Here is a 26,575-nt window from a genome sequence, read left to right on the forward strand (position 1 = left end):
ATACCTACAGAAATATGTACATTTTCTAGAGAAAAACATGTTGTGTAAAAACAGAATAAAAGCCTTGTAGACTAAGCAGTAGTTTATAATTCAGTTCTTGTTCTTTTTAATTAATAACATTACCAGAGATGACACTTGCAAATTAAGACAGATCTGATTTTAAGTTTTTCAAACTAAAATGATTAATTCAGTGATTATGAAAGCTGACAGAAAAAGTACAAGAAGCTAAGCTGCATTTATGAAACACATAAGCATGAGCAGGTGCTCTATGGTTCTGTTTGTGTGGCTTTTCTGTTTTTCTTTTCTGAGAAAAAAAACAAAGGGAGAAAAATGAACTGGAGATTGTCAAAATCAGTATTTTATTGAGGGAGCAACCAAAATAAAAGGAAAAAATGCCAGAGTTAAAACTGACATGAAAAAATGCCTTAGATTTATGGACTTTAAAATGCACTGCTGGACTTAAATCCTCCTTAAAGTTGGTAAGTATCCAGTATATTTGGATGTCAGCTTTTCTCCCTGATAACATTTATGGTAAAATCACAATGCACTCTGAAACCATAACTGCTAAGAAAGGAAACAATCTGTCACATTTGAACACAGTGGGACTGAGTTACTCATGTACATAAGTGTTTGCATGATGAGGACCTAAATTTGCATCTTAAGTTACATGTACACTTGCCTGCTTCTCTGGATACTTGTCCATGTATTGTTAGCAGACGTACCCTGGTACCCATACTGAGCGTCCACATATGCTGTGCCCGTCACAGTTGTACACTGTGCACAGGCATATACTCATGTCCACACTGCCCATTTTTAATATGTGACGGTAGTGCTATCATTTCAGGGACAATATCCCACAGTCCTTTCTGTCACAGGAAACACTCTGGGAACTGCCTTGCTACATGTAGCTGGTACTGTACGCCACCTTCACACATTTGTCAACGGCAACTTCCGGTAATCTCTCCCTTCTGCCAAACTTCACTGAAGACATGGAGCAAATCCCTGATGGTATGATTCTGCTTCAGCTTGTAGGACAAATATTCATGCAGTCCAGTACCAGATACTGGATAGGATGGGCCCAGAAAAATTTGAGATGCCTAAGACAGCTGACCAAAAAGGTAAATAGAAATCCACTGGAGTCCCATGGAACACACGTTGAATGCTGGGATTGCAACAGTATGCCCATGGGGGGAGTTCTGCTTCTATTCCTAGAGAACTAGCATGGCGAGGTGGAAACCTGGGATGATGACCATTTGCTACAGAACATCTGAATGAGGAAGCAGACCTTCACAGAATTGTGCGAGCATCTTGCACCAACCCTCCAGCTCCAGACCACTCATTTTCAGAAACCCTCAACAGTGCAAAAGTGGGTGGCTATTGCCCTTTGGAAGCCGGCAACACCTGGCAACCTGATTGTCAGTTGCAAACCAGTTCTTGGATGGGAAGTCAACTGTTGGGGTGATGGTTGTACAGGTTTGACATACTATCAATACTGTGATCTACCCACGGGTAGTTGCCATAACCAAGGCCTGGTCTACACTAGGAGGTTATGTCGAATTTAGCAGCATTAAATCGAATTAACCCTGCACCTGTCCACACAACGAAGCTATTTAGTTTGACATAGAGGTTTCTTTAATTCGATTTCTGTACTCCTCCCCGACGAGGGGAGTAGGGCTAAATTCGACATGGCCATGTCGAATTAGGGTAGGCATGGATGGAATTAAACGCTAATAGCTCCGGGAGCTATCCCACAGTGCACCACTCTGTTGACGCTCTGGACAGCAGTCTGAGCTCGGATGCTCTGACCAGCCACACAGGAAAAGCCCCGGGAAAATTTGAATTCCTTTTCCTGTCTGGCCAGTTTGAATCTCATTTCCTGTTTGGATATCGTGACGAGCTCAGCAGCACTGGCAACGATGCAGAGCTCTCCAGCAGAGGTGACCATGGCACTTGCAGAATAGAAAGAGGGCCCCAGCATAGACTGATCGGGAAGTCTTGGATCTGATCCCTGAGTGGGGCGATGAGTCCGTGCTTTCGGAGCTGCGATCGAAAAAAACGGAATGCGAAGATCTACGAGAAGATCTCCAAAGCCATGACAAAGAGAGGATACAGCCGGGATGCAATGCAGTGCCGCGTGAAAATCAAGGAACTGAGACAAGGGTACCAGAAGACCAAAGAGTCAAACGGACGCTCTGGATCCCAGCCCCAGACATGCCATTTCTACGAGGCACTGCATTCCATTCTACGTGTGGCCGCCACCACTACCCCACCACTGACCATGGACTCTGAGGATGGGATATTGTCGATGGCCGCTTCCTCTGAGATGTTAGCGGACGGGGAAGATGAGGAAGGAGATGAGGAGGACGAGGCAGTCAACAGCGCTTACAACGCTGATTTCCCCGACATCCAGGATCTCCCCAGGCGTTAACCCAGACCCTGAATCAGGGGAAGGATCAGTCAGTAAGTGTTTTAAACATGTAAACATTTATTTTGAACAGAACAGAAATATTAACAATGGGTTTTTCATGATTAGTTTGCCCTAGGCGCTTAACGTTTTAGTCCTTGGCAGTGCAACTACTGCAAAAGAATCTAACAATGTCCGGTTTATCATGATTAGTTTGCCCTAGGCGCTCTACTTTTTAGTCCCTGCCAGTGCAGCTACTGGAAAATAAGGTCTATATGTCTGGGGATAGAGCTGAAATCCTCATGGGACATCTCCACGAAGCTCTCCTGGAGGTAATTGGAAAGCCTTTGCATGAGGTTCCTGGGGAGAGCGGCCTTATTGCGTCCTCCGTGGTAGGAAACTTTTCCGCGCCAGGCTATCATCAAGTATTCTGGGATCATTGCCTCGCAAAGCATGGCCGCATACGGCCCTGGTTTTTGCTGGCGTTCACGCAGCATGCGCTCTTTCTCTGTCTCCGAAATCCTCATCAGAGTGATGTCGCTCATGGTCACCTGCTTTGAATTAGGGGAATGTTAGTATTGGGACTGCTTGCCTGTTCCTTTACATAACTGTAACCGGCGGTTTACAGCCACGCAGTGGAGGCGGGAGAGGGGCAGCATACAGGGATCTTTCCCAGGGACAGCCGCGAGGGTGTGGGACAGGGCCAGAGTTCGTGCTTGCCGGATTGCAGGCAGCAGGAACTGGCCAACGCTAGGATCATTGCTTTGAACGTGAAAGGAGGGCACTGCTATAAATTAAGCTTTAAGCAGCGAAAAGTCTACGGCTTACCATGTCAGCCTGCTACCCGAATTCCACTGTCCTGCCCCGCTTGTCTGATCTCCACTGCAAGACCCCAGGCAATGAATGTGAAGGCCGAAAATTCGACCTTGTCCTGAGTGCGCATGTGATAGGTGCTGTGCATGGTCTTCTTCACAGAGAAAGTCTATGTTCATTGTTCACAAAAATGTATCTTTGTGAGGAATTCACTCCCTTTTTCCCATCCCACAGCTGCAAATGTCTCCCGACCTACCCCGGCAACCCCTTCCCAGAGGCTGGCGCAGATTAGGCAGAGAAAGAAAAGAACACAGGACGACATGTTCTCTGAACTTATGGGCTGCTCCCAAGCCGAGGCGGCCCAGCAGACCCAGTGGAGGGAGAACATGTCACAATACCAGCGATCACACAGCGAACGGGAGGAGAGGTGGCGGCAGGAAGACCAGCAGGCGACTCAAACGCTGCTTGCACTAATGAGGGAGCAAACGGACACGCGCCGGCGCCTTGTGGATGTTCTGCAGGACCGGAAGCAGGAGGACAGAGCCCCGGCTGCAGTCTATCTCTAACTGCCCTCCCCCGCCACAAAGTCCCATACCCCCCTCACCCAAAGTCCCAAGAAGGAGGGGCGGCAGGGGCCGTGAAAACTGTCACTCGACCCCTGCAAACCGCTCAAGTACCAGAAGGCTCTCATTCCCAAAAATTTGAAAAGTCCTTTCCTTCCCGCCTCAACCAAGCCCCCGTCCCAGTTTCGTCCCCTAACTGTGTAGTTGCTAATAAAAAATACATTTCTGCTAATTACTGTTTCCGTCATGTTCTTTTAGAGGTGAGTGTGTTTGAAGGGGGGAAGGGGGCTGGTAACTGGAGAGGACAGTCACCTTTACCAGAGTACAGACACGGGGGCAGGTTCAGCAGAAGGTCACACACACATTGCAGTCACTAGGCATCCTGGTCAGTCTGGGAGGTGGTTTTCATGTTCTGGGGGGGGGGGAGGCTATGTGACTTTGTGGCGGGGAAGGGCGGTTCGAGCTCTTATGCAGCGGTCCTTAGCCTGGATCAAAGAGCCATGCAGCAGGGGATCTGTAACCACCCTCCCCCGCCACAAAGTCACATAGCCCCCACACACAGAGTCCAGAACAGGAGGGGTGGCAGGCTCCGTTGAAACAACCAGTCCACGACTGCGGACCGCTCTAGGAGCAGGAGCCTGTCATTCCTCGAGTTTAGAAGCATCCTTTCCATCACTACGCCTGCTCCCCACCACAGTCTGCGTCCCAGTTTCAACACTTTACCGCGAAATCCGTAACAAAAAAAACGGTGTTAATTAACAAAGTTCCATTTATTTTATTTTTGAACGTGTGTTGGAAGTGGGGGAACGGGGGGAACGGGGTATGTAACTGCAGAGGATAGTCAACATTAAGTGGGTAAAGAAACGGGGGCAGGTTCAGCTTCTCTTTAAACAAACTTAATAGTCACAGGTTACCCTGCTCACTGAGGAACCTAGCTTTCAAAGCCTCCCGGATGCACAGCGCGTCTCACTGGGCTCTTCTAATCGCACGGCTGTCTGGCTGGGCGTAATCAGCAGCCAGGCTATTTGCCTCAACCTCCCACCCCGCCATAAAGGTCTCCCCCTTGCTCTCACAGAGATTGTGGAGCACACAGCAAGCTGCAATAACAATGGGGATATTGGTTTCGCTGAGATCAGAGCGAGTCAGTAAGCTTCTCCATCTCCCCTTGAGACGTCCAAAAGCACACTCCACCACCATTCTGCACTTGCTCAGATGGTAGTTGAAGAGTTCTTTTTCAGTGTCCAGGGCGCATGTATAGGGCTTCATGAGCCAGGGCATTAGCAGGTAGGCAGAGTCCCCGAGGATCACTATAGGCATCTCCACATCCCCAACAGTTATTTTGTGGTCCGGGAAGTAAATACCTTCCTGCAGCTGTCTAAACAGACCAGAGTTCCTGAAAACGCGAGCGTCATGAACCTTGCCCGGCCATCCAACGTTGATGTTTGTAAAACGTCCCCTATGGTCCACCAGTGCTTGCAGCACCATTGAAAAGTAGCCCTTTCGGTTAATGTACTGGCTGGCCTGGTGGTCTGGTCCCAGGATAGGGATGTGAGTTCCATCTATAGCCCCACCGCAGTTTGGGAATCCCATCGCGGCGAAGCCATCTATGATGACCTGCACGTTTCCCAGGGTCACTACCATTGACAGCAGTAACTCAACGATTGCGTTAGCTACTTGCATCACAGCAACCCCCACGGTAGATTTGCCCACGCCAAAGTGGTTTGCGACTGACCGGTAGCTGTCTGGCATTGCAAGCTTCCAGAGGGCTATGGCCACTCGCTTCTGGACAGTCAGGGCTGCTCGCATCCGGGTGTCCTTGCGCTTCAGGGCAGGGGACAGCAACTCACAAAGTTCCAGGAAAAAAGAACAGGAGTACTTGTGGCACCTTAGAGACTAACAAATTTATTAGAGCATAAGTTTTCGTGAACTACAGCCCACTTCTTCGGAAAGTTCCCTTACGCATCCTAAAGTTTCGCAGCCACTGTGATTCATCCCAGACCTGCAGCACAATGCGGTCCCACCAGTCTGTGCTTGTTTCCCGGGCCTAGAATCGCCGTTCCACAGCAGCAACATGACCCATTGCCACCATGATGTTCACTGCGCGGGGTCCCGTGCTTTGTGAGTGGTCAGTGCCCCTCTCAGACTTAATGTCCTCACCGCGCTGCCGTAGACTCCTCACCCAATTTCTCAGCATCTGCCTCTGAAAAAGGTGGATGATAAGGTGCGAGGTGTTGACAACGGCCATAACTGCAGCGATGGTCACAGCGGGCTCCATGCTCCCAGTGCTGTGGTGTCTGCGCTGTCACTCACCAGAAATGTGCGCGAAGCCTTTGAAAAATCTCCCCCATCATGACTAGCAGTTTTCTAACCCAAGAAAGTAAGTTAATAAAAATCTAGGAGACAGGATCTACTTGTGTAGCCAAGTATGTTGAAAAATTGGAAATTTATGAAGACATGGAAGGTGGTTACTAGGTCATAGTTATTAAAGTTACAAATAAAGTTTCAAGCTATACTTAGTCTGTAGTATATTATGGAAAATGTAGCTTTACTTTTTATCTTATATTTGTTTTGCGGAAGCAAATGAAATAACAAAAATCAAAAAAAGCCAAAAGTAATAGAAGTTAATTACTCAAGAAGACTAGACACACAGAGCTCAAGCAGCTACAATTCTGATTTATCTGGAGCTGATGAAACATACCCTCTGTAACAGGGGTGTAAAAACACTGAGACTTTGCATGGCTCACATATTGCACAGATATGAATAGGATCAATTTACATTGGGGGCTAAAGATCATGAGTCCTGGAGGCAACAACGCTACTGGGAGTTATGATCAAACTTAATGCAGTATAATGCACAGGTACAAGAGAAAGCAGCTTTGGGGGTTTTTTTTTGTTTTGTTTTTTATGATAGCAGTGGATTTTGAAGTCAAACAGAAGAAAATAAGATACTTCAATCATGTGTGAGAAACATTTCAGGTTTGCTGGGGGAAGGCCAAGACAACCTGAGCCTCTGGGACAGACCAGTCCACACTAAACAGGAATGCTCAGGAGGGCAGACTCGGCAGACTGAGGCAGGCACTGATATTAAGGCCTGGTCTTATCTAAAACTTAGATTAACCTAGCTACATCACTGAGGGCTGTGAAAAATTCTGTGCCCTAAGCACAGTACATAGGTCAACTTACCCATATAGTGTAGATATGGCTAGGTCAAGGATTCTTCCATTGACCTAGCTACCTCCTCTTGGAGAGGTAGATTACCTACATCAACAGAAAAACCTCTTCCTCTGATGTAGTCATACCCTTAGACATTTGTTAGTTGCTCTGGCCCTTAGTCCTTCGTACAAAAAGTTCCTTAGCAGAGAGGAGGCAGACCAAGGAGCCTGCAAATATATAATGCCCTCTACCCTATCTGGTCCTGGCCTCCTATCAGAGGATATTGCCCTGGAGGAGAGTTTTCAATAGCCAAGGTCCCTTCAGAACTGAGCCAAGGCAGAATGTGAAGCAGTCCTCTAAACCAGGCACTTAGGCTATGTCTACACTTACCGCAGTGTATAGACTACAGGCACTACATGTGTAGCTACACGCTGCAGTGAAAGGCAGGCTGTGTCCACAGTTGTCACTGTGGCAGTGAAAAGCTCTAGAAGGGGCAGGCAGTGGGGAAAGGCTCTAGCACTGGGGAGCTGCCAAAGCGTTTTCTCACTGCTGGAGCCTTTCACTGCAGCAGGGAAACGCTTTGGCAGTGAGGAAGCGGCAGGACACTACACTGCTAAAAATAGCAGTGTAGATGTGCTTGGGTCTGTAGAAAGCCATGTAGGGTACATACCCTGGGGGTTTAGATGTGTAGGGAACTCTACTCACGTAAGCCATGCATCACCACTTACACTATTTATACCCATGCTAGCTGGGTGTGCAGAGTCTGTACTCTCCATGCATAAGTATAGACACTCCTTAAAACGATCTCTTGTAGCTCTGAAAGGAAGACAAAATCAATGGGGATGTCACTTGGGAGGTTGCATCTGAATGGAGAAGAATCTCTTCCATGCAGTTGCCGATCAACAGGTATCAACTGAAAAATCATCTGTGACTAAAAATTAAAGCCCTCCTATAGTGGAGGGAAACTCAAACTTTGGTGCAAGAGTCCTTTAGACCTCACCTGATGTACTCAATAACAGAAAAATAATTAGCATTATTCCAACATATAAACTATATAAAATTGCCATGTTGTCATATGACTGTTTTCAGTCAATGATAATCCAGGAATTCTCATTGCCAAAATCTACAATAGATCAAATTCTGTTCTCAGTTATACCAGTACAACACTATCGTCGACAGTACAGGCAGAAGTGAGGGCAGGAGGGTGGCCTAAATTTATACCATTAAGCATTTTTATAAGGGCCACCAATTCATCACAAACATTAGAAGCTGTGGGTGTTTAATACCATCCAACTAGTGGGCTTTTCTTAGTATTAAAATGATATTTGATTGGGTTGGGTAGATCTGCCATTTTTGTGCAAAGAGGCTTTTTAGATTTAGCTCTTATGTTTAAATGCATTTCATTCCAATCCTGGAAATCATGTGTGATGAAACATTCATCAATGTTTAGACAAATTTAATTTTGGAAGAACAACGAAGCCTCTTCTGCTCTTGCTTTTTTACCCTAGTTATTAAGGTCTATACAAATCATAACAGAGAATGTCCAGTAATAGAAAAGCATCATTACAACACACAAGGAATAAAAGCCTGCTCTATGTACAGATGACCTTTTTTTATTCTTGGCGTTACCACTGATCTCTGCACCCAGTGTGATTTTGGCAGTAGACAAATACAGGTATATCATATGTCTGGTTACAAAACAGATTACCATGAATCTGAAAGTCTGCCTTTACATTCCACAGGGGTATGCAAGAGCAACTGGAGCCACACTTCATTTGCAGTGATCTTACTAAAAGTGAAAATATCTTGGCACATATCTAGATCAAAAATTGGTTTCCTTGTTCAAATAACACTTTGCACCAAGTCTAAGCACCGGGAAAGTGAGAAATGGAAAAAAGAGCATATTGTCATTAACTAACTTCCCTAACTAGACTTCTTATTTTTCCTGACCATTTTTGAGCTAGAAAACCACTTCTAGTTATTTAAACAAGTATTATTCCTGAGGTATTTTTGGAAAGATTTAAAAAAAAAAAAGAGTCTGGGCTAGATTCACAAATTCCAAAGCCAGACCACTGTGATCATCTAGTCTGACCTCCTGTATAGCATAGTCCATAGAACTCCCTCAAAATAATTGCTAGAGCAGATAATTTAGAAACACATCCAATCTTATTTTTAAAATTGTCAGAGATGGCGAATCCACCGTGACCTTTGGTAAGATCTTCCAATGGTTAATTATTCTCACTGTTTAAAATGTTTGCCTGATTTTCAGTCTAAATTTGTCAAGCTTTGACTTCCCACCATTGAATCATGTCATATCTTTTTCTGCTATATACTAAACTCATGATGCCACATAATAAATAATCTGGTTCTTCCCAATATTAGAGACAATTTTTAAATAGCTGATATTTAACCCCTGGGTTACAGAAAAGTAGCACATTCACAATGCTTTTGGGGAACCCACCTTACAAGGTACTGAAAACATCCTGACTTACATGGGAAATGAGGATGCTCAGTAGCTCACAAGTCCTGGGACACGAAAGAATAGCAGAAATTGAAAGTTTCATTTCCATAATCTTTTCTTGGACTCTCCAAGGTGTAAAGCAATTACATAACCTTTGAAATGCCAGTATCTACAAAATGTCCACATTTCAGAACACGTATCCCCCTACACTACTTTTACCACACATATCTCTTTGGTAGTAGACTTGCATTCAACTGAAAATATGATAATTGTCAAGATGCTAATGCAAATGTTTGTTGGTGGTCAACAGAAGACATCCCCTTTATCTTCCTCACTCTATTATCTCCAATGATCCTGGGCCATGAAAATATGGTAGGGGTGGAACAGACTGGAGAAAGTCATATGTCTCATCCAGCGTGCAGAGTGTACTGGCCCTTTATTTCCAATACACAGCAGAACTGTGATCAGTAAAATGATTCAAACACATTTTATTTTGACCACTTTGCAAAAAACAAAGCAGTTTATGGTCAAACCAGCTCCCAAATATTTTACAGGACCTTATGTAATAATTAACCCTTTTACAATAAAATACATCATTTTCTCTCCTCCATATTTATGACTATGGAAAATAAAATTCAATGACACCAAAAAGGAAAAAAAGGGTGCTTGGTAATATCATTTTTCTTGGTTGAAATGTAAACATTTTTTAGAAAACACTTCAAACTTGATAAAACTTAGAAATATTGCCAACTTGTGTTCTCAGCAATGGTCGAGAGTTGGCAGTTGGAAAGACATATTAGTTATTAAATTATTACTCCCCCTATCATGAGGTATAAAAGATATAAAAGTCCTGTGAGACTTTGTAATTTTGATACTGGCTCTAACATACTGCTCATCAGGAAGCAGGTTTAATCTGAAGTTTCTCAGATACTTTTAGCAGCTGAATATACAAGAATAAGAGTGCAAGAAATTAGAATGAAGACTTCTAGACCTTCTGATTAAACAGTGAACCAAGCAGTTATGACAGTTTATAAATGGAAAAATTTATGGACCATATGAAGGGATACTGATGTTCAGAAACATGTATGCAACTTTCACTGAGAACAGTGGGATTTGTGCAAATATCTCAGAGAGCTACCTTGGCCACTAGGCTTTATCAGCTATAGGCAACAATATTTCTTCCATTTCTGTTTTTCCTTTTGCTGTCTAAAATACCAAGCAACATCTTCTGTTTACTTTTCACAAGATCAATTTTTGTTTCTTGTACGCTGAACTGCTGTTCTCCATTATCTAACGATGAGCCAGATTCTGATCTCCTTACACAATTTGAACTGCACCTCATTCCTCAAGAAGTCCCACTGGAGACAAAGGGGATTATTCGTGGAGGAGACAATGGGGATTACTCGCGGAGTAAGATGTACTTGTACTTGAATAAGGATAGAAAAATTTGAGCCAGTATTTGGACACTGGCAGTTGTATGGTTTTAGGGATGGGTGATTTTGTAGCTAAAGTACAGAACAGGGGTTATTCAGAGCTCTACTACAGACTTCCTTATGTAACCTTGGGTGAGTCACTTGGGGGAAAATGTTCAAGGGTGCATAAGACAGTCAGGCACCTAATTATTTAATGTTTAGGTGCTACATAAGTGTGATGTATCCTCAGTATTAACAGTACTATTAAAATATCTTTATGCTTACCTTTCCTGTCAGGGGTGTGTGTAACACTAGAACCCCCCCTACTGATATCTCTGGTTGGCACAACTCATATTTAGAGCTGATTTCTACTCCCTTCTTTATCTTTTCTAACCTGATTCTCACATACCCTTTTTGTTCTGGGATGTCCTCCAGCAGCATGTAAAGAAAATCCTGGAAAAGGAACAAAAGCACCACAATTAATATCTCTATCAAAAGATTACACTGTGTCTATGTCACTAGCAATAAAATTTAAACAGCTGCAGACAGGAGATTGATAAGAAAGAAATGTATGTCTCATCTATATTATTACTTTGTTCAATTGTATAGATAACATATATTTTGTCTGTCAATTTTCCAAGCCAGTCAAGCTGAAAGGTGTTACAAGTTAAAAGAAAAAGAACCTGAAAACACTGCTCACTGTTTTAACACAATCCTACATTCTGTCTTTATTGAATCTATTACACACAACAACAAAATTACATTAAAAGAACTTAAATTAAGGTTGCAAATTCTAGCGCCCAAAACTTAGGAAAAGTTAAGAAATGCTGAAATTAAGGCTACCTGTGCAACCTTACTTTGGCCTCCTGATGTGTCTGCATAATGATACAGTCTTTAATTACACATTCACATAGTTTTTTCTCCCAAAAGGCACATCCTCAAAGTGTCAGGCAACCTTAATAATAGATGGTGCAACCAGCCCTGCCTAGAAAAATACAGTTCATTCTCTTTATAAAGTTACCCCTGGCATAGCAGAAGTATTCTGGCACTCATCACTTGAAACATAATCTCATTCTTTGTAACAATCACTTTGATACAGAATCACTTTGATACAACACACTAACTACTTGGGCTCCCACAAGCAGTTTTCAGGAGAGAAGCATTATTAAAAATAACTCCCAATTTTACCGTCTATTTTTAACTAGCAGTAAATCAAGTTTGTTAATATTAAAAGTATCTTACTGGGGACAGGTCTATTAGCCTAGTGATGCTGTGCATTGCAGCACAGATTGCTTAGTATGATTCCTGAAAGTGAGCTCTTGCTCCCTTGGCAAAGAGTGTTGTATTGAAGGCAGCAAGTTTGATTCCTAGGGAATGGGAGCACCCTGTTTTGCTGAATACTCTTGGTAGTCCATCGATCCGATGATGACAAATCTGTGTAGATCATCAGTTGTTGGTCTTATGGTGTGCCCTCTGATGGCTATACAAGCCAATTCTAAAGGTACACATTTGGCTGCAGATGGTGCATGGGAAGTTTGCGGTCAGTGGATTGTGCGCTGCTGATTCTCTGTGACATTGTTCGCGTGCCTCTTGTAGACGCCAGCAGCAGTCTTCCTCAAAGGCGACGCAGGTATTCCTGACTGTTGCACGCCACTGTGTTCTATCGCTGGCGGCGTCCTCAAGGTCCCTAGGTTTGATACTGCTGTATTGCAGATTGGCTTTGATGGTGTCCTTGTAACATTTCCGTGGACGACCTATATGCCGGATGCCCTGAGAGAGCTCACCATACAGAAGCTGGCGGGGGATTCTGTTGGCATCCATGCGGCTGACATGACCGGTCCAACGTAGCTGTGACTTCATGATCATCATTTCGATGCTTGTCATCTGGGCTCTCTCGAGCACTTCGAGATTGGGCACTTTGTCTTGCCAGCGGATCTTAATGATGTTACGGAGGCAGCGCATGTGAAATACTTCGAACTGCTTGATGTGACGCCTATATAGTGTCCATGTTTCGCACCTGTACAAAAGAGATGAAAGAACAACAGCTCTGTACACAATCAGTTTTGTTGACATCCAGATGTTATGGTGATTTAAAACTTTGACTCGCAGACAGCCAAGTGCCTGGCTTGCTTTGGATATTCGTGCATTGATCTCATTATCCAGTGATCCATCACTGGATATGACACTACCCAGATATTTAAAGTTCTCCACTACTTTCAGCTGAGTGCCGTCGATGGAGATACTCGGGACAGAAGCATTTGATCCAGGTGCAGGTTGATGGAGAACTTCTGTCTTTCCGAGGCTGATAGTTAGTCAGAAAAGTTGCGAGGCCTCAGCAAACTTGTTGACAATGTGCTGAAGATCATTTTCAGTGTGAGCCATGAGGGCACAACCGTCAGCAGAGAGTGCCTCAAGAAGGAGTTTCTGCACTGTCTTAGTCTTTGCATTCAGGCGACGGAGGTCAAAAAGTGAACCATCGTGCCGGTATTTCAAATATATACCTCGGTCCAGATCTTTCACTGCATGGTTAAGGACACATGCAAAGAACAGGTTAAATAGGACAGGAGTGAGAACACATCCTTGTTTCACGCCGTTGGTGATGTTAAAGGGGGCTGATGTGGCTCCATCAGACAATACTTCACCTGTCATGCTGTCATGAAAAAGGCGTATAATCTGGACAAATTTTCTTGGGCAGTCAAGTCGTGTTAGAATGGTCCAAAGGGCTTCCCTGTTGATGGTATCAAACGCCTTTGTCAGATCTATGAAGACAGCATACAGGTGCATGTTCTGTTCAATGCACTTCTCTTGTATTTCTATGACAGCAAACACCATGTCGACTGTGGTCCGGCCAGGTTGAAAACCACATTGACTTTCAGGTAGATTTGCCTCGGAAATACTGGCTATTAGGTGGTTCAAGATGATGCAGGCGATGATCTTCCCTCCAACAGAGAGGAGGGATATGCCTCTATAGTTTCCACATTCTGCTTTGCTGCCTTTGTTCTTGAAAAGAGAGACAATAGTAGCATCGTGGAGGTCCTGTGGTATGTTTTCATCCTCCCAGATGTTGATGATCATGCTGTGGAACGCTGCTAGTGCTGCTGGACCTGCTGCTTTATATATCTCTGATGGTATCCCATCTTTTCCAGGAGCTTTCCCTGAACTCATCTGGCTAACAGCTGAATACTGATCACATTGTTAAAGGAGAAAGAGTACCTAGTTCAAAGTGTCAGTAATGGAATAAACCTTTCCACTTTAAATCAGGTCAGATTCAGGCCAGGTCAGTACTGTTGTCCAAAAGATTTTACCATTTGTTGGCATCATTACAGCTGTGACAGGGATGATACAAATCTGACTGAAAGTATTCATACTCAATGCCATTTATATAGAAACTTCAAATGTTTATCTAGCCAGATCCCTTGATCTGCTATCTCATCAGTGTTTTATAACCTATCTCTTGTCCTACTAGTATTGTATTATAGTCTCAGTTACTGTGAGACAAAATCTCTACTTTTTGATTCAGGCTCTTCTTTGTCTTCCAAGAAGATAATGAGAGGAAATTAAGAAGAAGAAAGACAATGCATATACATCTACTAACGATAAAGCAATAGCTATCATTTTACAATTTTCCTTGAAATTAGGATGCTTCTATTGTTCTGTAAGTATTATACAAATATTTGATTTAGAATTGAAGTTTATAATGCATGTATTTCAGGGTTCTAAAGATAGGTATTTAGTACTAGGAACATAAGAATGGCCATATTGGGTCAGACCAAAGGTCCATCCAGCCCAGTATCCTGTCTGCTGACAGTGACCAATGCCAGGTGTTCCAGAGGAAGTGAACCTAACAGGTAATGATCAAGTGATCTCTCTCCTGCCATCCATCTCCACCCTCTGACAAACAGAGGCTAGGGACACCATTCCTTACCCATCCTGGCTAATAGCCATTAATGGACTTAACCTCCATGAATTTTATCTAGTTCTCTTTTAAACCCTGTTATAGTCCTAGCCTTCACAACCTCCTCAGGCAAGGAGTTCCACAGGTTGATTGTGCGCTGTGTGAAGAAGAACTTCCTTTTATTTGTTTTAAACCTGCTGCCCATTAATTTCATTTGGTGGCCTTAGTTCTTATATTACGGGAACAAGTAAATAACTTTTCCTTATTCACTTTCTCCACACCACTCATGATTTTATCTACCTCTATCATATCCCCACTTAGTCGCCTCTTTTCCAAGCTAAAAAGTCCTAGCCTCTTTAATCTCTCCTCATATGGGACCCATTCCAAATCCCTAATCATGTTAGTTGCCCTTCTATGAACTTTTTCTAATGCCAATATATCTTTTTTGAGATGAGGAGACCACATCTGTTCGCCGTATTCAAGATGTGGGCGTACCATGGATTTATATAAGGGAATAAAATATTCTCCGTCTTATTCTCTATTCCTTTTTTAATGATTCCTAACATCCTGTTCGCTTTTGTGACTGCCCTGCACACTTCGTGGACGTCTTCAGAGAACTATCCACAATGACTCCAAGATCTCTTTCCTGATTAGTTGTAGCTAAATTAGCCCCCATCATATTGTATGTATAGTTGGGATTATTTTTTCCAACGTGCATTACTTTACATTTACCCACATTAAATTTCATTTGCCGTTTTGTTGCCCAATCACTTAGTTTTGTGAGATCTTTTTGAAGTTCTGCTTTGGTCTTGACTATCTTGAGCAGTTTAGTATCATCTGCAAACTTTGCCACCTCACTGTTTACCCCTTTCTCCAGATCATTTATGAATAAGTTGAATAGGATTGGTCCTAGGACTGACCCTTGGGGAACACCACTGTCCATTCTGAAAATTTACCATTTATTCCTACCCGTTGTTCCCTGTCTTTTAACCAGTTCTCAATCCATGAAAGGACCTTCCCTCTTATCCCATGACAACTTAATTTACATAAGAGCCTTCGGTAAGGGACCTTGTCAAAAGTTTTCTGGAAATCTAAAGTACAGAATGTCCACTGGATCCCCCTTGTCCACATATTTGTTGACCCCTTCAAAGAACTCTAATAGATTAGTAAGACATGATTTCCCTTTACAGAAACCATGTTGACTTTTGACCAACAATTTATGTTCTTCTATGTGTCTGACAATTTTATTCTTTACTATTGTTTCAACTGATTTGCCCAGTACTGATGTTAGACCTACTGGTCTGTAATTGCCAGGATCACCTCTACAGCTCTTTTTAAATATTGGCGTTACATTACTACAAAGAAGGGTAACCACGAATTAGCATCTACACCATATTCTAGAGTAGGTAGTGATAGAGGCACCACCCATTTCTTAGGGGGTATGGTAAACTGGTACTAGGAGCCAGAGAGGGAAACAGGTGGAAGGGGGACTGCGAGCCAGTAAGTGAGGGAAGACTAATATTGGATGAGGAGCCAAGAGGAAGGCTAGAACTGGCTGGGCAAGAAGATTGGGTACCAGTGGAGCTGGGTGAAGGTGGTAGTGTATAAAGAAGACGGATCTGCTGAGGAGCCAGGGTGCTGGTGGATAATTGGGACTGGTGTTTAAGGAGTCTGGGACTGAGATGAGAAGTCTGGGGACTGGATAGGTCAGGAGAATGGGACTGGAATGAGGCGCCAGAGGTGGAGAAGAGACAGGACAGGGGGTAGGTAGACGACAGAAGAGTCTGTAATCACTAGAGCATATTCCTTTCCAGAGCCTGGAATGGCACCCAAGATTCATGCACCATTCCTCTGCTGTCTGCAAATATCTGTGAAACTCACTAGCAAAGTGTGTCTCATTCCCCTCTAGTGCCAGTCCACATAGAGAATTGCAGTCTATCACTGCTATTAGTTACTGAATTAGCTCAAGCAGCAGAGATCTGGCTGGTGAGTCCAAAGGTTCCTACCATGCTGATTACTCATGTAGATGTCAAGATGATGCCATACAATGGAATTTATGTTTTTTCAGCTTGTTTTTTAAAATGTAGAAAATTAGACACAAAAACATTAAGTTAAAACAACATTATTAGGGTTGCAAAGTCAAGCACTCAATAGTTAGGAAATGATACAGGCAACCTTAATTTTTGCTTTTCCTAACTTTTGAGTGCTTGACTTTGCAATCTTAATAATGTTTTTTTAACATAGTTTGTGTGTGTATGATTATAAATAAAGTGAATGTTGACAGAGTTTATAGCAAGCATATATGCAGAGAAAGAAATCTTTAAAAAGCAATGCACCTGTAGATAATCAAAGTAGTCTACGAGCATAGCATAACTTGATTAATTAGATTTAAGATGGCACTCAAATATTTTAAAACTAAAATGTAGGTTTTGCTTTAGAAAGGACTTTGATAAAACTTGATTTTACTAGATTTTTTCATTAAGTTTTAATTTCAATAGGTTTTGCTTTAATATAAACATTCCCTTTGCAGTATTAGCAATCAAAAATGGCAACAATGTGTTAGTGCAGGGATCGTCAACCTTTGGCAGGCCAGTTTGTTTACCTGCCGCGTCCACAGGTTCGGCCAATGGCAGCTCCCACCGGCCGTGGTGCACCGCTCCAGGCCAACGGGGGCTACGGGAAGCGGCGCGGGCTGAGGGATGTGCTGGCCGCCCTTCCTGCCAAAGGTTGCCGATCCCTGTGTTAGTGAATGTGAGAATCAGAATGTAAAACTAACTGGACTGAAGTAAAACTGACATCTATTTCTGTATTCCAACCTCAATTAAGTGCAAAAGCAAACAAAGGCTCCAATCCTGTAATCTGCTCTGCAGAGGGGGTCGTTGAGCCCCATTGACATCAATGGGTATTCACTCAAGCTGAGGGTCTTCAAACATGGCAAAGCTTCCAGGACTGGGGCCAAAGGGTATAAATATATTTCAGGCCCTGATTTCTTTAAAAAGCAATCCAGAAATGTCTATGCACAAAAGTGCTCAGACACCGGCATGTCTACATTTCCACCTCCAACTGCCACATTTGTATGAGCAAATGAGCAGGACAAACACATAAGTATTAATTTGCAGGTGTAGATACCCATTTATCATACAAAATTGTGGTAATAGCTTGGGTATAGGTAAGTGTGCATGTGTGTGTATATGTATATACGTATACCTTGGCCTCTATTCACTGAAAGTTTGCCTTTTAAAACTTTGTCATAACAAAATCTGGGATTTAAAAAGTGTTGTTTGTTTGTTTTTAAGCAAGACTGTTTCTGTGCCACACCAAATTAGAATGCAGGAGTAGTACAGGTCCTGAGTATTATTATAGCAGATGGAACTGTATGAAAATGAAACTTTGCAAACAACTTGATTCCTAGTGTGTTCTTTTTCCACCATCAAATTAAACAGTAGAATTAACTGCACTAGTGAAATCAGGAACTTGTACTCATTTCTATTTATTTCTATATCACTCCATTCATTATAAAATTTTAATTCAAAGCAGTTACTAAATGAATTCTCCCATATAAAGTAAAACAGAACATTTATTTTTAAATCCTGCTAAAAGATTCCAGACTTGCTTTACTCATCTGTTGCTATTTCAACTAAAATAAACAAAAACTACGATTAGAAACATACTAAGCAATGGCAATCAAAATGAAGGGAAAAAAGCAAACTGATTAATGTTTCACATCTGAAGTCATTTCCTTGCACCTGCGGCTCTCATCTAGGAAAAATACTACAAATATCACTGAAAACAAGACTTGTATTCAGAAAGTAGATAATTATTTGCACTGTGAGTTTTTACTTTCTCTCTTCCTCAGAACTCTTAATGCTGAGAACGCTTACAATTGTTTTGGACAAGGCAAAAGTACAACACCATATTTAAATTTACCACTTCTGCCTTTATTTTAAACCTCTTATTGCTTCAGTGCCGAAAGAATACTGTACTTATTCAAGAAAGAACCTGAATAAGAAAAGTTGGTAGAAAGTTTTAATTACAGTAATTACTTCTGATATCATGTATGCCTAGCTACAATTAAATGCCAAATACCTAAACAAATGCAACATTAAAGTTGAGATTTTCAATACACAGAGTCAAGAAATTCAGAATTAACCATAACTCTGCCTCCTTGCATTTTTATTACATAGTTATACAACAAAGATGGACCAATAGAAAATACTACTTATGTGTGTCTAGAAATGTACACCGATTGCTACCTAAGGGTAAGATCAAACTCCTACTCAATCTTTCCAGTAACTTTGGATTTGGCCTCCAATGAACTGCTGAGAAAGTACCAGAAGTGTTGCAATGGCATTGTGACTCATTCCAGCCACCTCTGATTCCCAAACATAGACACTTATGACTGTTCAAAGCATCAAACTTTAGTGTGTCTTTCTGGTGTAAGAAAATACACTATGATTGATGCATTTTTAAGAAAACATCCATAACTTTATTATTTTAAAATCAAATATCTTCAAACAAAGGAAAGCACATTTCTCAATCTTGACTAATTGCATGGCCAAGTTTGAAGTTTTAAAACAAAGTCTTTGAGTTAATTATATTTAAAAAATGAGTCTTGAGAAATCTTAGATGAAAAATGCCATATATTCACTCTCAACTCAAAAATGGCTCAACAAATTTTTATCAAACTACTACGAACATTTGCTTCTGGGATGAGAACAAGCATGAAATGTTTCAGCTTGTGAAAGAACAGCTGGATACACTACAAATTCACACTTTACAGCAGAGCATTGGAGTGAGAGGGAAGATTACTAGTAGATTAGTAGTACCACTGCAATATGATCTGGCTCGGATGACCTAATAGCTTAATGTGTTGGGACCTTCCAACATTTTGCAATATTTATGCAATCCACTAACTTAATTGATTTCCTGTCAGGCTAGTAGATCTAACTGCAACAAGCTGACTTTTTCTACCCCAATCCAATACTTTTCCTGCAGTCAAATTAAGGGTATTAGCCAGCTTCTTGCTTTCTTGCAATAATTTTCAAAAAAGTTTCCAGCTGGTGCTAACACTAAAGCACTGGTGTTCACAACTTTGGAGCCTTAGTGTAGACAAGTCTTCAACAGTGATTGGTATTTTTTACTCTGTGCCAATTAAAACTTCTCCAAGGAAGTCTAATTGACCTGGTATTCAAAACAGCTGCAAGCAGTGGAAACCTTCTCTACCTTAGGGTGCCCAATGTTCCCTCAAGTGGTAGAGCTGCACCTTGTGTACACAAGACTAAAGAATGGGTATAAGTACTACTAGCTTGTTCTTTTACTGGAGCAGATAGAGTCATGGAATAGCTTTTCCCAGCTTTCTTCTTTCGTTGCAGCAAGGTACTATGAGACTAGGTAACTCTGCACAGAAATAGTTAGCAGTTAGGCAGCAAGTCTCTTCCCTGAAATTCTTCAGCCTGGCTTTAAAAAGAATCATCTCCTTTCAGAGCAGATCTTAAAGCCACCTTTAGCAGTCACTATTTTTCCTACACTTGCTGATTACCCAGTTTAACTCAGCACATAACTGCTGCAATGTGCTTCCAATGTTCCAAATACACATCCAAGTCCAGAATCTTGAAAGTCCAATGCAACAAATATAAATGCAGGTTCTGTTTCCATGCCTCCTTCAATGTATTTAGATGAAATTATCTTTATCTGATCAAAGTCTGATACAGGTACTCGTACCTGAATAAATGGGTTCACATGAGTCAGTCTGACAGCAATGCAACTTCAAGACACTCAGACAACACCACAGTGATGACTGCACAATAGAGTATATACTATTATAAGTTCAGATACAGTATCTCATATCAATTACACTAAGAACAGATTTCTGTTTCCATTGATTTCAATGGAATATTTGCCACTGACCTTTTGCATCCTTCCAGTATATACATAGTATTTAGTTTTTACTGCTAATAGCTCATGGGAATTTATATTTAGTTCAAGTGACAGAGGTCTGTACTTCTGGAGCAGGATGATTTCAATTTATACCCCTTGTTGCCTTGAAGTGTTAAATAATAATAATACAAATATACATATCACTTGTAGAACACTTTTTATGCAAGTTCCAAGTGCTTTATAAAGGACAGTAAATATCATCTCCATTTTACAGATAGGGAAAATAAGGCACAGAAGTGAAGTGTGACTTGCTTTAGGAAAAACGGAGTTCATATTGGAGCTTAAAACAGAATCCAAGTTTCCTGACTCAGTGTCCTATGCCCTATCCACATTTTAAATTTCCAAAACCAGTGATTTAAATAGTCAAACAAAAAATAAAAGTCACTTATTTTTCAACAAACTGGGAAACAAGCACCAGCAGAGTACCTGAGAAAGGATCAGTTGTCCATGAAACTTCTGCACAAACTTTCTTAAAAATTCAAAATATGTAGCCTCTCCAATTCTCTTGGCTAGAGATTGCAGAAGGAAATAGCCCTGGAAGAAATCAGTGCCAAAGACAAAGATGATGCTATTAATTAAAGGATACACAAAAATAAGTGTTTATAAATGTGTTGGTAACATCAGCTTCAGTTAGGTCAGTTTTGCACTCTTACCTTCAAGTAATGAACCTGCATGAAGATTTTTTCTGCATTAAGACCGTGTTTGATTATGCATGTTCCAGACTCACTCACTTCTCCTGTGTTCTCTTTGTTAGGCCTAAAATGATTGCAAATCAATTAAATTGTTGATAAGTGAGTAGAGAACTAATGCATTACAAACTTTCATTGCCCAAAATGATTATAATAGGTTGGTATCTTCAGACACTACTCACTACATTAGTCTCTGTTCTACTTTGGATCTGAATTTGTGCTAAATAACTTAGCAGTTCTCAGCTGGGGGTCCACAGCCCACTGGGGGACTGCAAGCCATTTCAGTGGGTCCGCAAAGCAGGGCCACTTGGAGCCCTGGGCCTGAAGCTTGGAGTTCTGGTGCCCTGCAGGGTGAAAGCCCTGAGCCCACATGCCCTATGGGGCTGAAGCCCTGAGCCCAGGCACTCCACGGGACTGAAGCCCTGAGCTCTGGTGCCATGAGCCTTGAAAGAAGCTGCCCCACAGGACTGAAGCCCTAAGCCAACCCCACAGAGCTAAAGCCCCAAGTCACCCCCCACCCCAAGGTGCCAAAGCTCTGAGACCCCACCCTGTGGGGCAAAACCCTCAAGCCTTCCATCCCACAGGGCTCCTGAGCCCCTTCCCTGCAGGACAGAAGCACCCCCCTGAGGCTGAAGCCTGGAGCCTCTATCCCCCACCCCGGCTCTGGAGTTTTCATTGCATGTTGGGGGAGGGAGGCTTTGAAAGAAAAAGGTTGAGAATCCCTGAAATAGCTTAGCTAATATGAAAAGAAGTAGAAATAACAAGAAATGTATCCTTCTAATGTAATTTTGTGTGTGGCTGCACAAACAGCTGAGGTTAAACTGAAAGCCAACACTAAGCTGGTATATAGTACTTGCTCTTCCCTCCCAGACGTGACATCATATTGCATGGCATTTCATTAAGAGATACTACGGCAGACAAAAAAAGGCAGAGATATTTGAGATGGAGGTATATGGGAAGAAAGGATATTGAACTCATTACACCCGGCTACATATTTCACTTTTCATACCTGAACAGAGCTTAACAGCTCACAAGACTACACCTGCAAGAATGAATGGCCTCTTTCATCTACATTTAATACACTACAGAAAAGTATAAACCTTCCATTCTTTTTCTTCTTTGGTTTGTCATTTTGTGTGCATGTCAGCAAAAAACAACCAAAGCTTTGAAAGAGAGAGCCTGCCACACAGAGCCTTGGGGATTCTCAGTCAGACAGACAGTAATATCCAGAACAAATTCAAACTATGTTAACTCTTTAGTACTGGGTCTTCAGATTGCCAAGCCTCAATAGGCATGATGGACGCCTATATTAGTTATTAGTGCCTAGCAGTCCTATAAGTTTAATCACAGAGAAGAAAAACTAAAGACAAATTATGCAAAATTTCCCCCTTCCTCTGTAAATGAGTTCTTCCATACCACAGCCACAGTACTGAAGTACTAATTCTTTCTTGTCTTCAAACTTCTTTCCAAGAGGTCCCACGCTGAGGCCACTGGGTGGCCAAGGAGGACTAGACAACACTTCTTTAGGACCGAAAACAATTCTGGAGACTTTAAATATAGTTTTAGTACGAGCGAGAGGTGGCAAACTAGCAGTTCTGGAAATTTAAGCCCTATTTTTCCCCTCCACAAAATAGGGACAGCACAGGCAGCAGCAGTCCAAGCTTCCTTTTAAACACCATTAATGTGTCTCTGAGGGACCAACTCTAAGAGTCAAGTCTCGATACCCATTTAAACCTTGGTCTCTGCTTTGATTGCTAACAAAGATTGATACAAGCAGCTAATTTTACTTAATCCAATGAAGAGACAACAAATATTTTTGGTTACTAATAACCAGTCATTATTCACCTAAAGATGAAAGGGACATATCTCGTTACTAGTCCTCTGAGCCATCCCCTTCTGTAAAGTGTGTGCATGTGTATTTAAGAATAATTAAACAAACAGAACTTAATCCACATTCCATAATTCACTTAGTACAACCTATCTCAGTCATTCCCAAAATGTGGTACATGAGAATGTTGTAAGTGGTATGCCAGACACTCTTAAAAAGAAATTGTTCAGTTTCAAATCAACAGTGGTTGCATGAGGTGCAGCTTGCCAGAAAGTGGTTTTGAAACAAAATGCATGTGCGTGGATTTCTACTGAGCCTAGCCTTCAGCTTGTGCCACACTGCACAACTCAAGCCATGAGGCAAACTTGCAAAACCCTATGCCACATCACCGGAACTCCTTTTTTCTGAAAAAGAACATGCATACAGTGCTAGTTCAAAGTGTAGGCAAAACTTGCAGCTGCAAGGACTCCCAAGACTTAAAGGGCATGCTCCAGGAAGCTGCTGCAGAGCGTGCTGTGTCTGTAACCTGTGCCTTACAGAGGCTGCAGCCTGGCCCCTGCAAGGCTGCGAGGCAGGGGACACATGGGGAATTCTCTCCTGTCTCTGCAGGGAAGTTGGGGATGGGGGTGATTGGTTGGTCTGGTGAATAGAAGCCTAGATACAGGCCTGACTCTTCAGCAGCAAAGCAGCTGGTCTGCTGCAGCTGGAGTCTTTGCCAAGGAGGATGAACCCCTGTGCAATTTCCCCAACACTGCAAGCATCTAGGAGGCGGGGCTCTGCTTCACTGGGAGTCAGACGGGCAGAGTAGCAAAAAAGGCTTCATGGAGCTGAAACTGCCTGATACCCTCACTTCCAGCCAAGACGCACCCAACACTCCCACGGGTCGGCAACCTTTCAGAAGTGGTGTGCCGAGTCTTCATTTATTCACTCTAATTTAAGGTTTCGCGTGCCAGTAATACATGTTAACGTTTTTAGAAGGTCTTGTTCTATAAGTCTATAATACATAACTAAACTATTGTTGTATGTAAAGTAAATAAGGTTTTTAAAATGTTTAAGAATCTTCATTTAAAATTAAATAAAATGCAGAGCCCCCCCGGACTGGTGGCCAGGACCCGGGCAGTGTGAGTGCCACTGAAAATCAGCTCGTGTGCTGCCTTCGGCACACGTTCCATAGGTTGCCTACTTCTGCCTACCTCCTCCCCCCTCTGAGCTGCCTTGCATTTTACACACACGCACCTTTCTCACTAATGGCACTTTTTTTTTTTCTCCGAGAACTACTCAAAATGCTTGGTATAGAGTTAACTTTTGTAAAAAAAGAGAACCAGACTGAAATTTGGCTCAAATTCATCAGTAATCATGATAAGAATTAGCAAGAACTTCAAACTTAAATTAGACAAGTAAAAAAAAAAAAGTTCAACCGATTGAATGTTCTTCAGTGACATACCAAAAAATTTCAGCGGGAGGCTCAGGGCTTTAGCCCCTCGGGGAGAGGGGTGGCTCGGAGCTTTAGCTCTGTGGGGTTGTGGGGCTTGGGGCTTCAGCCCCACGGGGCGGCTTCTGCCAGGACTCAGAGCCCTGAGCCTCAGAGCTTCAGCCCCATGGGACACCTGGGCTTCGGGCTTCCTGCTTGGCAGACCTCCTGAAATGGTTTGCTGCAGATCCCTGCTTGAGAACCACTGGGTTCGGACACCCATCTGGGATGTGGGAGACTGAGGCTCAAGTCCTTGCTCCACCTGATCCTGAGCAGGACTTCAACCTGGGTCTCTTATATCCAAGGTAATCATGGGCTATTTTGGGGAGGTCTCTATCTTGCTTTCTATTTTATTTTATTTTTGGTTTCACTCCACATCAGAAAGAAAACAAATATCAAAGCCTCACAATTTTTCACTGAACTGTATTCTTGTTTTTTGGATAACCCTAGTTATAATCAAACATTTTAAGCTTCTTCAGGTAATTATTTTACTAGAGAGTCCATAAGTACTTAAGGTAAGCCTATTAATGCCTAAAATAAAAATGCACAAAAAGGAGAAATAAGCATGTGATATTTCAAACATCAATTTTTCAAGCAGGTGGTACATGATCCAGTAAAATTTGGGAACCAGTGGTCCATCTAATCCAAAGTCATTTTTAATACGCAAGTATTCAGAGCATTACATTTCATACAGAACTAGAAATTATTGTAAATCAAAAGACAGTCCCCATTTTCTAACAGAAACATGCCTGTGGTTCAGCAGAAGTTCATCAACCCCAATATGTTTTTGTGACACATTTCAGGTTTGATTAAATGGCATTTTCTAATGAAACTCCATTTCATCCAAAAATTCATGGATCAATTTTCAGTCTGGTCCTATTCAACATCTACATACAGCCACTAGGTGAACTGGTCAGATGGCCTGGACTCAAGGACCAGAAATATGTAGATGACACACAACTCTACCCATCCTTCTCCACATACAATCATACCACTACCACCAAGATAGCCAAGTGCTTGGATCAGATCGGGTCAGGGATGAAGAAGAGCTGGTTGAAACTAAACCTGGGCAAGACAGAGGTGATAGTGGTGGACAGATAAAAGCATTCCGAAGAGTTTACAGTCACGGTGCAGTCTCCTTTGGTTGAAGGTACACACCCACAACTGGTCAATTCAGTCTGTAGCTTAGGGAATGCTCCAGGACTTTTCACTGATGCTAAGCTCTCACATAGCTGCAGGTTGAGTAAGGATCCAATTCTCTCTTGGAGGTCACAGATTCTGTGACTTTCCAGGACTTCTGTGACTAGTTCTGGGGAAGGGCTGGAGCAGTGGGTGGGGTTGGGTCAACACCCCTGGGGCTGGAACAGCTGACAGCTAAGTTCCCTCTAAGCTGCGTGGCTGCGCAGCAGGCTATCAATAGCCATGCAGGCTCGTAGCCACAGGGGCCTGGACTGGATAGGAGAGATATGGGGGCATGCAGGGCTGCAGCGGGGAGAGGCGCCTCTTCCCCAGCCCCAGAGCTGCTGCAGCCGGGGAGAGGCACCTCTCCTCCCAGCCCAGGAGCTGCCGCGGCTGGGGAGAGGTGCTCTCCACCAGCCCCGGGCTACTGCGGCGGGAGAGGGCTGGGGCGAGTTCTCTCTCCCCATCACAGCCCTGGGGCAGCCTGCACCCCAAACTTCTCATCCCTGGCCCCACCCCAGAGCACCCCCAGCCGGAGCCTACACCCCAACCCTCTGCCCCAGCCCTGAGCCCCCTCCTACACTCCGAACCCCTTGGCCCCATCCCTGCCATTCATCACCTCCATATTGGTGCACATAACAAAATACATTCTGCACATGGAGGTAAAAAATTAGAGGGAACATTAGTTGACAGGTAGTCAGCCCTAAGCCCGCTGGAACAGCTGACCAGTAGTCGGCCCCAGGCCCAATGGAACAGCGGCCCTGGGCCTG

At 42.8% G+C, this 26,575-nt stretch overlaps 1 protein-coding gene across 4 annotated transcripts in view; it reads right to left on the bottom strand.

The window, feature by feature from the left end:
• The window catches only part of AOPEP (aminopeptidase O (putative)), a 368,640-nt gene that overhangs the window by 167,617 nt on the left and 174,448 nt on the right, over positions 1-26,575 (bottom strand). For 2 of the 4 annotated variants that reach the window (XM_034773788.1, XM_034773787.1), the window contains exons 11-13: positions 21,292-21,394; positions 21,065-21,172; positions 11,216-11,259 (exon numbers count right to left, since the gene is read on the bottom strand). In XM_034773788.1, coding sequence (XP_034629679.1) covers positions 11,216-11,259; positions 21,065-21,172; positions 21,292-21,394 — 255 coding nt within the window. Of the gene's footprint in view, positions 1-7,661; positions 7,750-11,215; positions 11,260-17,303; positions 17,439-21,064; positions 21,173-21,291; positions 21,395-26,575 lie in introns of all 4 variants that reach the window. The other 2 variants (XM_034773786.1, XM_034773789.1) reach the window with 2 other exon arrangements.

The sequence above is a fragment of the Trachemys scripta genome, chromosome 6 (assembly GCF_013100865.1).
Source record: "Trachemys scripta elegans isolate TJP31775 chromosome 6, CAS_Tse_1.0, whole genome shotgun sequence".
Lineage (NCBI taxonomy): Eukaryota > Metazoa > Chordata > Testudines > Emydidae > Trachemys > Trachemys scripta.